The sequence below is a fragment of the Cryptomeria japonica genome, chromosome 2 (assembly GCF_030272615.1).
Source record: "Cryptomeria japonica chromosome 2, Sugi_1.0, whole genome shotgun sequence".
NCBI classification, from domain to species: Eukaryota; Viridiplantae; Streptophyta; class Pinopsida; order Cupressales; family Cupressaceae; genus Cryptomeria; species Cryptomeria japonica.
The window spans coordinates 56,644,226-56,656,760 of NC_081406.1; the positions used below are offsets into that span (position 1 = coordinate 56,644,226).

General features: G+C 33.1%; 2 protein-coding genes across 2 annotated transcripts; one reads left to right on the top strand and one right to left on the bottom strand.

The window, feature by feature from the left end:
- Window positions 1–300: 300 nt before the first annotated feature.
- LOC131060504 (uncharacterized) lies at window positions 301–850 on the top strand. Its single transcript, XM_057993744.1, has 2 exons — window positions 301–472; window positions 582–850. The coding sequence occupies exons 1-2, from the start codon at window positions 301–303 to the stop codon at window positions 848–850; spliced, it is 441 nt and encodes a 146-aa protein (XP_057849727.1).
- An 8,577-nt stretch (window positions 851–9,427) lies between these two features.
- On the bottom strand, window positions 9,428–10,628 carry LOC131060539 (uncharacterized). The gene is made up of 2 exons (XM_057993789.2): window positions 10,328–10,628; window positions 9,428–9,934 (listed from the first exon to the last, which is right to left on the bottom strand). Exons 1-2 carry the CDS (start codon window positions 10,509–10,511, stop codon window positions 9,624–9,626), a joined length of 495 nt encoding a protein of 164 aa, XP_057849772.1. The 5' UTR covers window positions 10,512–10,628; the 3' UTR covers window positions 9,428–9,623.
- Window positions 10,629–12,535: the final 1,907 nt, after the last annotated feature.

Genomic DNA, 12,535 nt, shown 5'->3' on the forward strand with positions numbered 1-12,535 from the left:
AATCGTCATAATGTCACGCCACAATGACGTGAAAGTTTTTTTTGTTCACGACAACCCACCTGCTCACAAAAAAAGCTCGTGTATTACACATTATGACGCCAGCAATTTCGAAAAAAAGGTTAGGAACCGCGTAATCAATATTTAAAAAATCTTATGAGCATCAAAATGCAATGAACGTGGCCATGGAAGATGATAAGATCAAGACCAGTCAAGCCCTACGATTTCAATTTAATATGCTATACAGTGATTCTCCTCTCTTAATAAATTCTATTCTCCACACCCAGTCGCACAATGAAAAGAATGGCAATGATTAATGTTAACTATGCTCCAGTGCAAAGAGCTTCTGGTTTTTCTCAGTCAAGAAGAATCCATATTTTTACTTCTTCAGTTTCACTTAAGAGAAAGGAGCGATCATTTCCCAGGCAGATCGTAGCAAAAACTGGAGGTTTTGATGATTATCAAATTGGTTCAGGTATTTAATGACCAAAATCTGATCTCCTCACTGCTCACCATTAGGTTATTTGTGTTCAAATAGATTTTTATTTTAATAGTGTTTTCGTTTTTCTTTTGGAGGTTTGCAGGTGGGCAGAACATTGTGGACGAGAATATGATCGTTCTGAGGAAACGAATATACGAAGTGATATTACAGGAGAGCAATAGTTACGAAAATCCGTCAAAATGCATGGAATGTGAAAAGTGTTTATATCCAGATTACCATCACAATATGTTGAATGCAATTCAGAGGTTGCAATGCATTTTAATTAACACACACCCCAGCACTGTGATTGCCATTGCGGCCATCATATGCCTGTCACTCCCGTTATCGTTTCTGATGGCCTTATTTTCTTAATTACATATATCTATTATGATATTGTTATCAGAATTCAATTGTGTAGTTTTTGAGTCAAACTCATGTTTTTAGTCAAAAATTAGTTACATAGCCTTTTTAAGAGATGGCGTGAATGTGATGCTGAACCAGATATAAGAGTTGGTAGTGTCCAAAATTGTTAGTGAACGTCATGGCCATTACTTATTTGATATCAATGATCACCAATAATATGCATAGTATTAAAAACGTAGTTTATTATATAGGTGAGGATTTAGTATGTGTGGGCTTTAAGTTCTCAAATGGTATACTAATTTCTTTTTAAAGTTAAACATAGTTATCTATGTCAATTAAGAGTTGAAAGTTATTGTCTTGTTTTAGTCGTTTAAAATCAGTCTTCAAAAATGTTAGATTAAAATATGTTTATCAAGACATGTATTATTGATCACCATATATGTTGTTATATTATGGATTGTTTATTTGATGTAACTTATTATAATGGATACTTTATATTCATTTCTTAAATAAAAATATAACAACTACTAATACTTAAGATTAAGTAATGAGAAAAAGTATAAAAAATAAAGGGTCATTGATGTGTTGCACCATAGTATTTCTCCATGTGTCCTCATATTAACCACGCCTAATAACCTAAGCAGGCTTAAATAATATGTGTAGGAAACACTATCAAACACTATCAGACACTGGTGAACACAACTTCCTTTGTACTATGATCTAGAGCACCAAATCCTGAATCTAACATCTCTAAACACTGCTTAACAACATATCCAAACCGCATGAATAGATTTACAACATATAAGAAATGCAAATAAAATCTCTCAGCACAACTGCATAGGAAACTCAACATCAACTATACCAACCAGTCACTAATGACAACCAAAGCATGTTGACATCAATGACAACACACCAACAACTCATTTTGTCGAAACTTACAACACTCCTCACTTGTAAACATATGGGTATTAACCAATTTTGTTTGTCTTACTCACAACTCTAGTTTATTCATGATAGTAGGTAAGACACTTTGCCATTTTGTACTCTTTGAATACCATATATCCACCCCTATGTAATCTTCTAGATTTCTTAATAAAGTTATCATGATTTTTGCCATGTATTATGGATCCAAAAAGAGAAAAGATTTTATATATTGGGGTATGAAAGATAGTTGATTTTACACTTGATTATGTAATTATCAAAGACTTGAGGACAAGAGTGATCGGTTTTGCTAGGATCATTGAACATGCATCTAACTTGTATATATTTCCACAATTTTCTCTTGATTATGATGCAATTCATTAGAGTAGTATTCATATTCATGCATCTAGTGTGATTCATATTTATAAGAAGTAAATTATCACTTAAACCTTGGTTTTGTTGAAACTTATGATAATATTCCATCTCCTCCACCTCCATCTTCTTTAAAGATATTTTTTTCAATTTAGTAAAAAGATCACAGTACTTTAGATTCAACTTTATGGGATGACTACTTGACATATAATTTAGATTTGTCACATAAGTATTATATTGAATATTTTGAGGACATAATTGAGGATATTCTATTTCTCTTTGAAGACATTTAGAAAAGAAGTTTTTATCAAATCATAATTATCGTTGGAGATTTTTTGTTCATAAGCTCTCACATTGTCATTATGTGTCACCCTTTTTTATAGGCTAGTACCTAATTTTCTTATGGCACACTCTAACACGGAAAATCTTGAACAATATTTGGAGACATACATCATAATCTACTTCGTCCCTCATCTCTCATCATGTAGTTGGAGTTTATTTACATACACCATTGGACTTATTTCTTCTCAAGGTGAGAAATATTATTTCTAACCTTAAACTCTTTGGCGTCATGCTCATGCATTTCCCAATATCATATGAGCTACATTATTATCATGGGAATCTATATTCTCACTGTTTCTCTCCTATAGGGGAATATATATTATATACTTGTGATGGTTGTAATCCATTGGGTCATGTTGAATCTCTCTTCCATATTTTTTTCTTGCATTATCCCTTTTGAAGAGGGGATTATTCCTATTATTTTTTCTCTTATAATTTTTTATTTAAGATCTTTTTTATGTGGATGCATAACATGGTCTAGTAGCTAGGACCCATCATCTATGTATATTTGTATTCATGTGAAAAATAATCTCCCTAAGTTCCACTTAAGGGGGTGTTGGTGTAAATGGGGACACTATCTAGCTAGTTCATCTCTTAGGTCCTATTCACACTTTTTATTTAAGTTTACTCATCAGTCACTTAAGATCCTTATCTCTTTTTGTCCCATGTCATATGATTGTAATACATTTCATAATTTTATGTTCACTTCTTCTCTCACATTTCCTATAGAAGCAAGACATTATATTTAAATTATGAAGTATCATTTATCCATTCAATCATTGCATAATTATTTCCATCCATAAAAAGCGATCCATTCTCTTCACACTCTTTTGTGAAAGGATATCTTGTGTTTTGTAGGTGATACTAGGAGTTTGGATCCTTGTGTGACTCTTATAGTAATTATCTAGGATAATTAAATTAATATAATTGATTAACAAATAGTTAATCTAGATAATAAAGATGGGATAAATGGTTACAATAAAGATAAAGGAATGGAAAATAAGTGAAAGTATAAGGTGCATTCATCTTTAAAACTAATCCAATAGAGGAATGATGGTGACAATATGTTAAATTAATTTGACACCTCCAAAGAAATATAGTTAGTATTATGACTATCTCAAAATCTAAATTAACATTGAATACGATAAATGTTGATCTTGGGTGTCACAAATTTGGTTATTACTATTGCAAACTTGATTGTCATGCACAATTGTTATGTATTAAATATGTGATTAAACTAAAAAAGTGTCTTCATAAATTTGCCTACCTTCTGCATGCTAATATGTAGATATATCAAGGTGGTGCCTAGTGATATCATTTAGGAGTTTATTGAACAAATTCTCCTAAGTCAAGCTCCAATATAAAAACAAACATACCTAGACATGAAAATTCACTATATGATGATGAAGTTGATCCAATCCTTTACTCCTCTTTCAAAGTAAAGCATTGTTTAATCATTTTCTCATTTTCTTGCATATTCTAGTATGTGATATCCTCATGAATCATTTGCAGAATAAATATTAAAATATAGTGATATAGTGACATATTACACAACGGTGAGTAAAGTCAGTCCATCTCAAGTAGGAGAATGGAACAAGGAAGTTAGAATATATATTTGAATATTTGAGCTTGAGGAATATTATTATGCTCCTTAGAATTGAATCTAACAAGAGGCTTGTAGCTTAGTTGGTAGAGCACTCTAACCCTAGCTAGCCCATATGAATTGTAGCTCAACAAATCCTACATCACTCTACATTGAACCTAAATATAATATAATGATTTCAAACTAACAAATGAATACTTATATATATACTTAAATATAAAATAAAAATGAATTAAATAATAAATATAAAGAAATAAATAAAAAAGAAAATAGATTAAATTGAGATGAAACCATGAAACAAACTTAATAAAAAACAAACCTAATCATGTATCAATATTTTATCACATAAAAATGTTCACATCAAAATTTAAAATGGGAAGAATATGTTACTTTCACACTTAGCACGATAGTAATTATTTTAACAAATTTTAGGATCCACTTTTCCAACGATGAGTTGGAAATATGGAAAAAATTATAATGAATTAGATTCGTGGTTTTGACATTATCTAACATTAGACAATCAAAACATTGACATAATTGATTTACTTTGTCAAAATGAATTATCCATAATGGGATAAATTCAGAGAGCTAAATTTTAGTATAGATTTGATGTCATATGAACGTTGAGACACTACTTTGTGCCTCAAATAAGGACAAACGACCGTCGAGAATTAAGCAGGCATTAGGTTACATTTCATTTCACATCACATCTGTGACGTACGTAAAAGCCAAAAAATGGTACATGGATTTCACAAATTCGATAAAATCAGTGCCATGAGTTCTTCCACACACACACGCCGCTTAAAGCTACAAAAAAATACTGAAGTCGACACACACACCGACAATAACCCGAAGACGCCCACTGCAACACCGGGTCGAGTGGTCATTATAAAATACTGCGCCCATGCAATTGCATAGAACACCTTTTATGATTTGTAGAGTGCGCAAACAAAAAGTTATTTCTGAAATCAATTTTGCATATTTTTGTATCAATGTTTTAAAATTTCAGTATCAAGAAAGAGAAATAGTTTATGAATGTTTTAAAATTTCAGTATCAAGAAAGAGAAATAGTTTATGAAATCAGTTGTGTGAGTTTTCTTTCTCAATATCTTTTCAGAATGGCTTAAATCATACATACTAAGCTTATATTTCTAGGCTTAAAAATATTAAATACTCAGAGTTGACTGACATTTTCTAGGCTTAAAATGTTGCTTAATGTATGTTGTCACACTAAGAATACACTTCTAGGCTTAAAAGTGTTAAACACTCAAAGTTGACTAACATCTTCTAGACTTAATTTGTTGACTATTTTTTCTTCCTTAATTAAATGTCATAACCCATCATCATCTAAAAGAAGTGACCAGGACAAGAGAAAAAGAGTGGATCATGTCTTATCTTGCTCTCTTCTTTCTATGATGGATCAAGGAGTTTGATCCAAAATGTCATGGAAAAAAGTTCACACAATTCATGTCTTGTCTTGCACTCTTCTTCCCAATGATTATAGATCAAGGAATTTGATCTGAAATGTCTAACATCATGGACTGTGGAAATCATATGTCATTATGTTTAATGATTTAAATTATTGTTACTTTATGCTCAATTGCAAGTCAGTAATCAAAGATTATGTCACTTAGGACATCTATGATGGTGGTGCAACCCAATTTTTGGAGGACTCCTAGGAGTGACACCCTAGCATTGATAGCAAAGTGTAGGCTAATCAGACAAAAGAATTCCTAAAGTTGCACTGGGGCAACACTCTTAAGGATTATGTGATCTTTTTCCAAAATGACTTCGCTTTGGGATGGAAATGGAGGGATATGCACTCATTTCTCTTGCCAAGAGAGGAGATTTCTCAGGTAGTAGAAATTATTTTAGAAAGAAGGCTAATCTTTAGAAATGGTGAGGACAGGTTAATTTGGGTAGGATCAAAGAATGGCACCTCCAATGCCAAATATGGTTACAAGGTTCTAGCTAGGTTTGAAGAACAAGCTAAATTAGATATTCCAACTCAATTATGTTGGAGCAAGCATTGCATGCCAAAACCAGGAGTATTCGCTTGGGCTGCAATTCAAAAGAAATTTTTGGCAGCTAAAAATGTCAAGTGCGTTTTGAAGGCCCCACTAGATGTGTGCTTTGTAAAAGTGAGGAAGAATCTATTGAACATTAACTATTGGGTTGTCCCTTTACTCAAGAATGCTAGAAATGGTTATGTGTGAAATTGGGATGGATAATAGCCTCATAGGTCCTTTTAGGAGTCTATGGGTTATCTGGCCCTTTCTTTTTATCTAGGGAATCTACGAAGAAAGGAATCATAGGGTTTTTGAGGATAAAGAAATGACTATCGCATCCTTTCAAAACAATGTGGAAGCGGAAATGGTAGAAGTAGTTAATAACAAATGCAGTGGTCTTACAAATCAAAAGGGTAAATTCACCGAATGGGATGCAAGAATGAGACTAAAATGGCATGGTCTTTGCAACCCTATATTTTATGAGGATGGTGGGAGTCAAAATTTAAATGCAAGATGTCAAGCCAAGTGGCAACCTCCCAAGCATGGATGGTTCAAACTTAATTTCGACGGTGCCTCACATGAGAATCCCAAACCATCAGGTGTCAATTGTATTATCAGACTATGGGATGGTGAGATTGTTGGCAGACTGGTTGTGTCCTTAGAGAAGGACACCAATAATGTAGCTAAACTAAGTTTACTCATTTAAGGTTTTCTATTTTGTAAAGACCTTGGGATCGATAGACTAGAGATTGAAGGGGACTCGACCTTGGTCATCAATGCTATTAGAAAGGGATCAATACCTAATTGGATACTGAAAGCAATGGTGGAGAGGATTAAGGATATCCAAAAAAAATTTCAAAGAATATACTTTGAACCATGTTTATAGGGAGACAAATATGGAAGCTGGCTCATTGACGAATTTGGCAGCCGATAGGAATAAATTTTGGCTTGATTGGGCCACTCATTGAAAATCACGATCCGAGTACTTAATCACTCCAATGAAGGGTGACTGATATATTAAAGGTTGATTGGAAATCTGTGTTTTGGGCATGGGATTTGAGGAAATCATCATCATTTCCACTAATGGATCGGATTCTTCATACAAAGAATAATTGTCTGAAGTTATATATTTTTTCATCCGACCATGTAAAGTACAAATGTTATCTTTCTTAGCAGGATACAAATCTATTGTGGCACCCTCGTGACCAACTGGAGAAACGGTGTCAATCACATCATTCAAGGATGGGTGCTCTTGCTCCTGGTTTGATGACAGTTTGGAGGATGGTTTGATAATAATTCAAGTGATCGTGTATTATAGTGGAGGTAGCTTACAATACTGCTCTGATGGTGTGCACACATTAATCTATATAACAAGAACTGGCTGGACATTTAACACATTCCAACTTCTGTCATGTTAATGGATACTCACATCCGTCTATGCAGCGATAAAAGGCAAATGGCCAATTTAGGATATATCTCTGATCTTCATTTGCATTCTCTGAGTAAGATTCCTGGGCTAATTACCAATGAGACAAATTGTATGGTTTTGGGGTAGGAATTTGTCATCTCTATTAACCATTATAGAGTCAATTCTGACATCTCCTCCTGCTTTCTTGCTTCCTTTCTAGACTTGGGAGGAAATAAGGTGGACATTTTGTTATTATTGAGGGAAGTATTCAATGAGGACTAATTCCTAGACGACATTGACATGGTGGTGGTGGCGAAGTTGGGTTTGGGGATCCCCTAGCCCAAAGACATACCTAAACTCTGGCAACCTAGGGTGATAATGGAGAGATACCCCTTTCTACTGAACATGGACGTTGTTGTCCTTGCTCGTCACACAAGTGGGTTGGTGTGGACCATGATTTTTTTGAGGAAATAGGTGGGGATTGATGACTGTGACAATTTCTGGTGGCTCAATGAATTTTTTTTGGAGATTCTATTCTTAAAAGCCTTCTATGAAGAAGATTAAAAAAGATTTTTGTGTCTGTCTTTTTTGGGTCTTTTTTGGAACCACCTTTTTGGCCATGACACTATTACTGGTGGAATTCTCCCAGGAGGACTTGGCTCAGGTGGTGGTGTTTGGTGATATTCCCTATCAGTAAGTAATATGTATTTTGGATTTGCACTCTATAAAGTTGCCTAATTCCTTGAACTAGCACGATTAACATTAATAGTTCAACTAGCAAGACGTGTTCTTTTGGGTTCCCCTCGCTTGTGGAGTACAGATGGGCATTCACCAGTTTTGTTTGGTCTCCTCTGACCTCTTGTTTATTCATACTAGCAAGGCAAGGCACTTCGCCATTTTGTGCTCTTCAAATACCAGATATTTGCCCCTATGTAATCTTCTATATTTCTTAATAAAATTCTCATGGTTTCTGCCACCTTTTATGGAGCAAAAAGAATAAGATTTCATATATTGGAGTATGGAAGATAGTTGATTTTACACTTGATTTTGGGATTATCAGCGACTTGAGGAGAAGATTGGCGATTTTTGTTGGGATAGTTGAACATTCATCTAACTTGTATAAATGCAATTCATTAGAGTAGTATTCGTACTCATGCATCTAGTGTGATTCATATTTATAAGAAGTAAATTGTCACTTAAACCTTGTTATTCTTGACACTTGTGATAATATTCTAACTCCTCCACCTCCATCTTAGTTAAAGATATTTTCTTTAGTTTAGTAAAAAGATCATAGTCTTTTAGATTCAATTTTATGGGATGACTACTTGACATGTATTTTAAATTTGTCATATCACTCTTTTATTTAATATTTTGAGGACATAATTGAGGATATTTTCTTTCTCTTCGAAGAAAGTCAGGAAAGAAGTTTTTATCAAATCATCATTATCTTTGGAGACTTTTGTTGGAAATAATTTAACAAGAAGCCAGTAGCTTAGTTGGTAGAGCACTCGAGTCCTAGCTAGTCCATATGAATTGTAGTTTCAATAAATTTTACATCACTTTACATTGAACCTAAATATAAGATGAATGTCAAAGTGACAAAGGAATATATAATAATATATATGAACAAATATAAAATAAAAATTAATTAAATATTAAATATATAGAAATAAATTAAAAAAAGAATAAAATTAAATCAAGATGAAACCATGAACCAAACTTAGCGAAACCAAACCTAATCACCGATCAATATTTTATCATATAAAACTGTTCACATCAAAATTTAAAATGGCACGAATATGTTACTTTCACACTTAAGAGGATAGTAATTATTTTAACAAATTTTAGAATCCCTATTCCAACGATGAGTTGGAAATATGGAAAATTCTATAATTGATTTACTTTCTCAAAATGAATTATGCATGATGGGATAAATTCAGAAAGTTAAATTTTAGTATAGATTTGATGTCATATCAACGTTGAGACACTATTTTGTGCCTCAAATACGGACAAACGATCGTCGACAATTAATCAGGCATTAGGTTACATTTCATTTCACATCACATCTGTGACGTAAGTAAAACCAAAATATGGTACATAAATTTCATAAATTCAACTACATAAATTTCATAAATTCAATTGAATTTGTGCTATGAGTTCTCCAACGCCCTTGACGCCATTTAACGCTACAAAAAATACAGAAGTCGGCACACAAACCGACAATAACACGAAGACGCCCACTGCAACACCGGGTCGAGCGGTCATTAGAAAATACTGCGCCCATGCAATTGCATAGAACACCATTGAATTGTACGACGGATACATTTTCCTCTCCCACTCCATCCACTCAGCCGGAAGCTCATCCTCGCTCTCTTGCAATTTTAGGTCATATATACGCTTTCTAAGAACAATCATATCAGCGTCCACCTTACTATGGTCTGCACGTTCAGTAAAATTAAACTCAAAATCATTAACAATAATAAACAATCAAAAAATTCTAATAAACTTTGTAGAAAAGAAAGTACAGCACAAAGGTTTTGAGATAAACCTCCTTGAAGGTTTTTCCATCTAACAATATCCCTCATCTAATTTAATCTTTTAGCTTATAATTTACAGAGTACGCAAACAAAAAGTTATTTCTGAAATCAAGTGAATATTTTGGTATCAATGTTCAAAAATTTCCTTGAGCATGTAAAATGTGTGAATGAAAATTCACATGTCTATAATTTATTTAACGATTTAAATTCATGTTATTTTTAAATTAAATTATATAAACATCTTTCGAACATACTCTATAATTCATCATCAAGATTCTTCATTTCAAAAGTTACCTGAATCAAATCGGGAGTCACCCGAACTGGCGGCTGTAATGAGAAGCCTGGGCACTCTTCTACTCTTTCTGTGCAATCCATTAACCATATTGCAACTTTTGGTTTGAGGCAATAATCCATAGGCAATTTGTGGGGCAACTTGTCTGTAAGCTGTAGCAGATGCATTTGCACTTCTCAATTCCATCCCTGGATCCACTGAATCAGAACACTGTTTCTTTTCCTGCTTTCTGTGATAAATGAAATAAATGATGTTTGATTGAGCAGCGAATCGAAATATAATGAGGTTGCTTGGTTGGTGAATGTTTGGGAAGAAGGAAAGCGATGGGTAGAAACGTGTACGTGTCTACTAATGTACAATTTGCGTACTCAAGAGGAAGAGGATGAGCGCTCTTACACGCTTATCTTTACCTCGAAAGAGAGGAAGGATTAGAATAATGACAAAATAGTCACACGTTTCCATCTTCTCCGTCGGCCACGAAACCAACCTTCTTTTACTGCATGCGCGGACAAAAATAGAAAGCATCGTTTAGGTGTTATGCCTCGCCTTGTTTGAAAGCTATTTTCTACGTAGGACCCTCTTTTTTAAACTCTAATCTTGCGTAGGATGTGCCAGACACTCTTTTTTAATTGATTAAGGATGTTGAAAGCCATGGATGCCTTCCACATGTAACTGGAATTGGCCGCACATCAGGAGAAGATAAAAAGTTATGAAAAGGATGTGACTGAATGCCCTTGACACTCTTAGTTCTAGATATACCTATTTTTTAAAAAAATTTCTATTGTTTTTAACAATTGTCTATTAATATAATATGACTTTAAATTTTAATTAATATATAAATACTGTCTAGAATGTTGGATAGATATTTTTGAATATTTTAGTTTATCTAGATGCTTGTTATTGTATTTATTAATAAAGTTGAGATTAAGAATATAACATGGTTTTGAATTAACTTGTTATTTTTTGATTTGATCGTGTAAATATTTTTTATCGTCAATGTTTCAAATCATACTTCATGATTTACTATTAGGATGAGTAAGTTATATAAAAGATGTGACGAAATGCACTTGACACTCTTAGTTCTAAATATAATATGACTAGATGTGTGTCTAGAATGTTGGATAGATATTTTTGAATTGTTCAGTTTATCTAGATGTTTTTCTATTGTATTTATTAATAGCGTTGAGATTCAGAATATGACGTGACTTTGAATTAGCTTGCTATTTCTATATTTGATCATGTAAATATTTTTTATTGTCAATGTTTCACATCATATTCATGATCACTATTAGGATGTGTAGGCTAGAGAAGGTCTTGAACTTCATTTAATTAATAAATATAGTTGAATGTATTTCTAGAATATTAGATAGAAGTGGTATTTAATGTGTAGCATATTTTTTGACTTGTAAATTTCTTGTTTAAAGTATTAAATTTATGTTATGTGGAAAGGATTGATATCAAGAGGTATGAGACATGGTTTGAGTTTTATGAATTTGGTGGAATAGATAAGTTTTAACCATTTGTACTAAGGTAAATGGGTTTTATAATTCATGGATCTAACCTATATAGGACGCAAAATGTGTCAAGATATGTATGTTGGAAATCTGAGTTATGTTGTCATGAATTTCAAACTTGTTGGTCTGGATGTGGTCTAGTCCAGATATAGTTTTGTATGCTATCATTTATGTCAAACTTGTTAGTCTGAATGCAGTCTTGTGTTGTGCAAACTAGTGTTGGTTACAGTTGGTGATAGGTGAGCTATCTTGTATTGTGCAAACTACTATTGTTTATAGTTGGTGACAGGTGAGTTGTCTTGTGTTGTGGAAACTATTGTTGGTTATAGTTGGTGACAAGTGAGCTGTTATTATGTTGTTATGCAAGTGTATGAAGGTTTCTCTATTTTGTATTGTTGATTAAAAGTGTCAAAAATTGGCATTGACGTTGAGTTTGATTGGTGCCTCAATTGAAGTTTGTTGTCGAAGATGATCAAAGATGTATGATGTTAATATGTGTTGCTTGGTGTTCTTGTTGATTTTGATTGGTGCCTCAATTGAAGTTTGTTGTGAAAGATGATCAAAGATGTATGATATCAATATGTGTTGCTTGTTGTTGCTATTGAGTCTGAGTTGAGGTTGTGTTGTCATTGGTGTTAAAGTAAGTTATATAAAGTTGTAGAAGATGTTCAGTGTTATATTTGGTCTGGTACTAAG

Excerpts from the sequence above, each read along its gene's own strand:
- LOC131060504 (XM_057993744.1), top strand. The coding sequence starts at position 301 with ATGGCAATGATTAATGTTAACTATGCTCCAGTGCAAAGAGCTTCTGGT. Across the intron at positions 473-581 it reads TGATTATCAAATTGGTTCAG|GTGGGCAGAACATTGTGGAC; the intron begins GTATTTAATGAC and ends GGAGGTTTGCAG.
- LOC131060539 (XM_057993789.2), bottom strand. The coding sequence starts at position 10,511 with ATGGAATTGAGAAGTGCAAATGCATCTGCTACAGCTTACAGACAAGTT. Across the intron at positions 9,935-10,327 it reads TGACTCCCGATTTGATTCAG|ACCATAGTAAGGTGGACGCT; the intron begins GTAACTTTTGAA and ends CTGAACGTGCAG.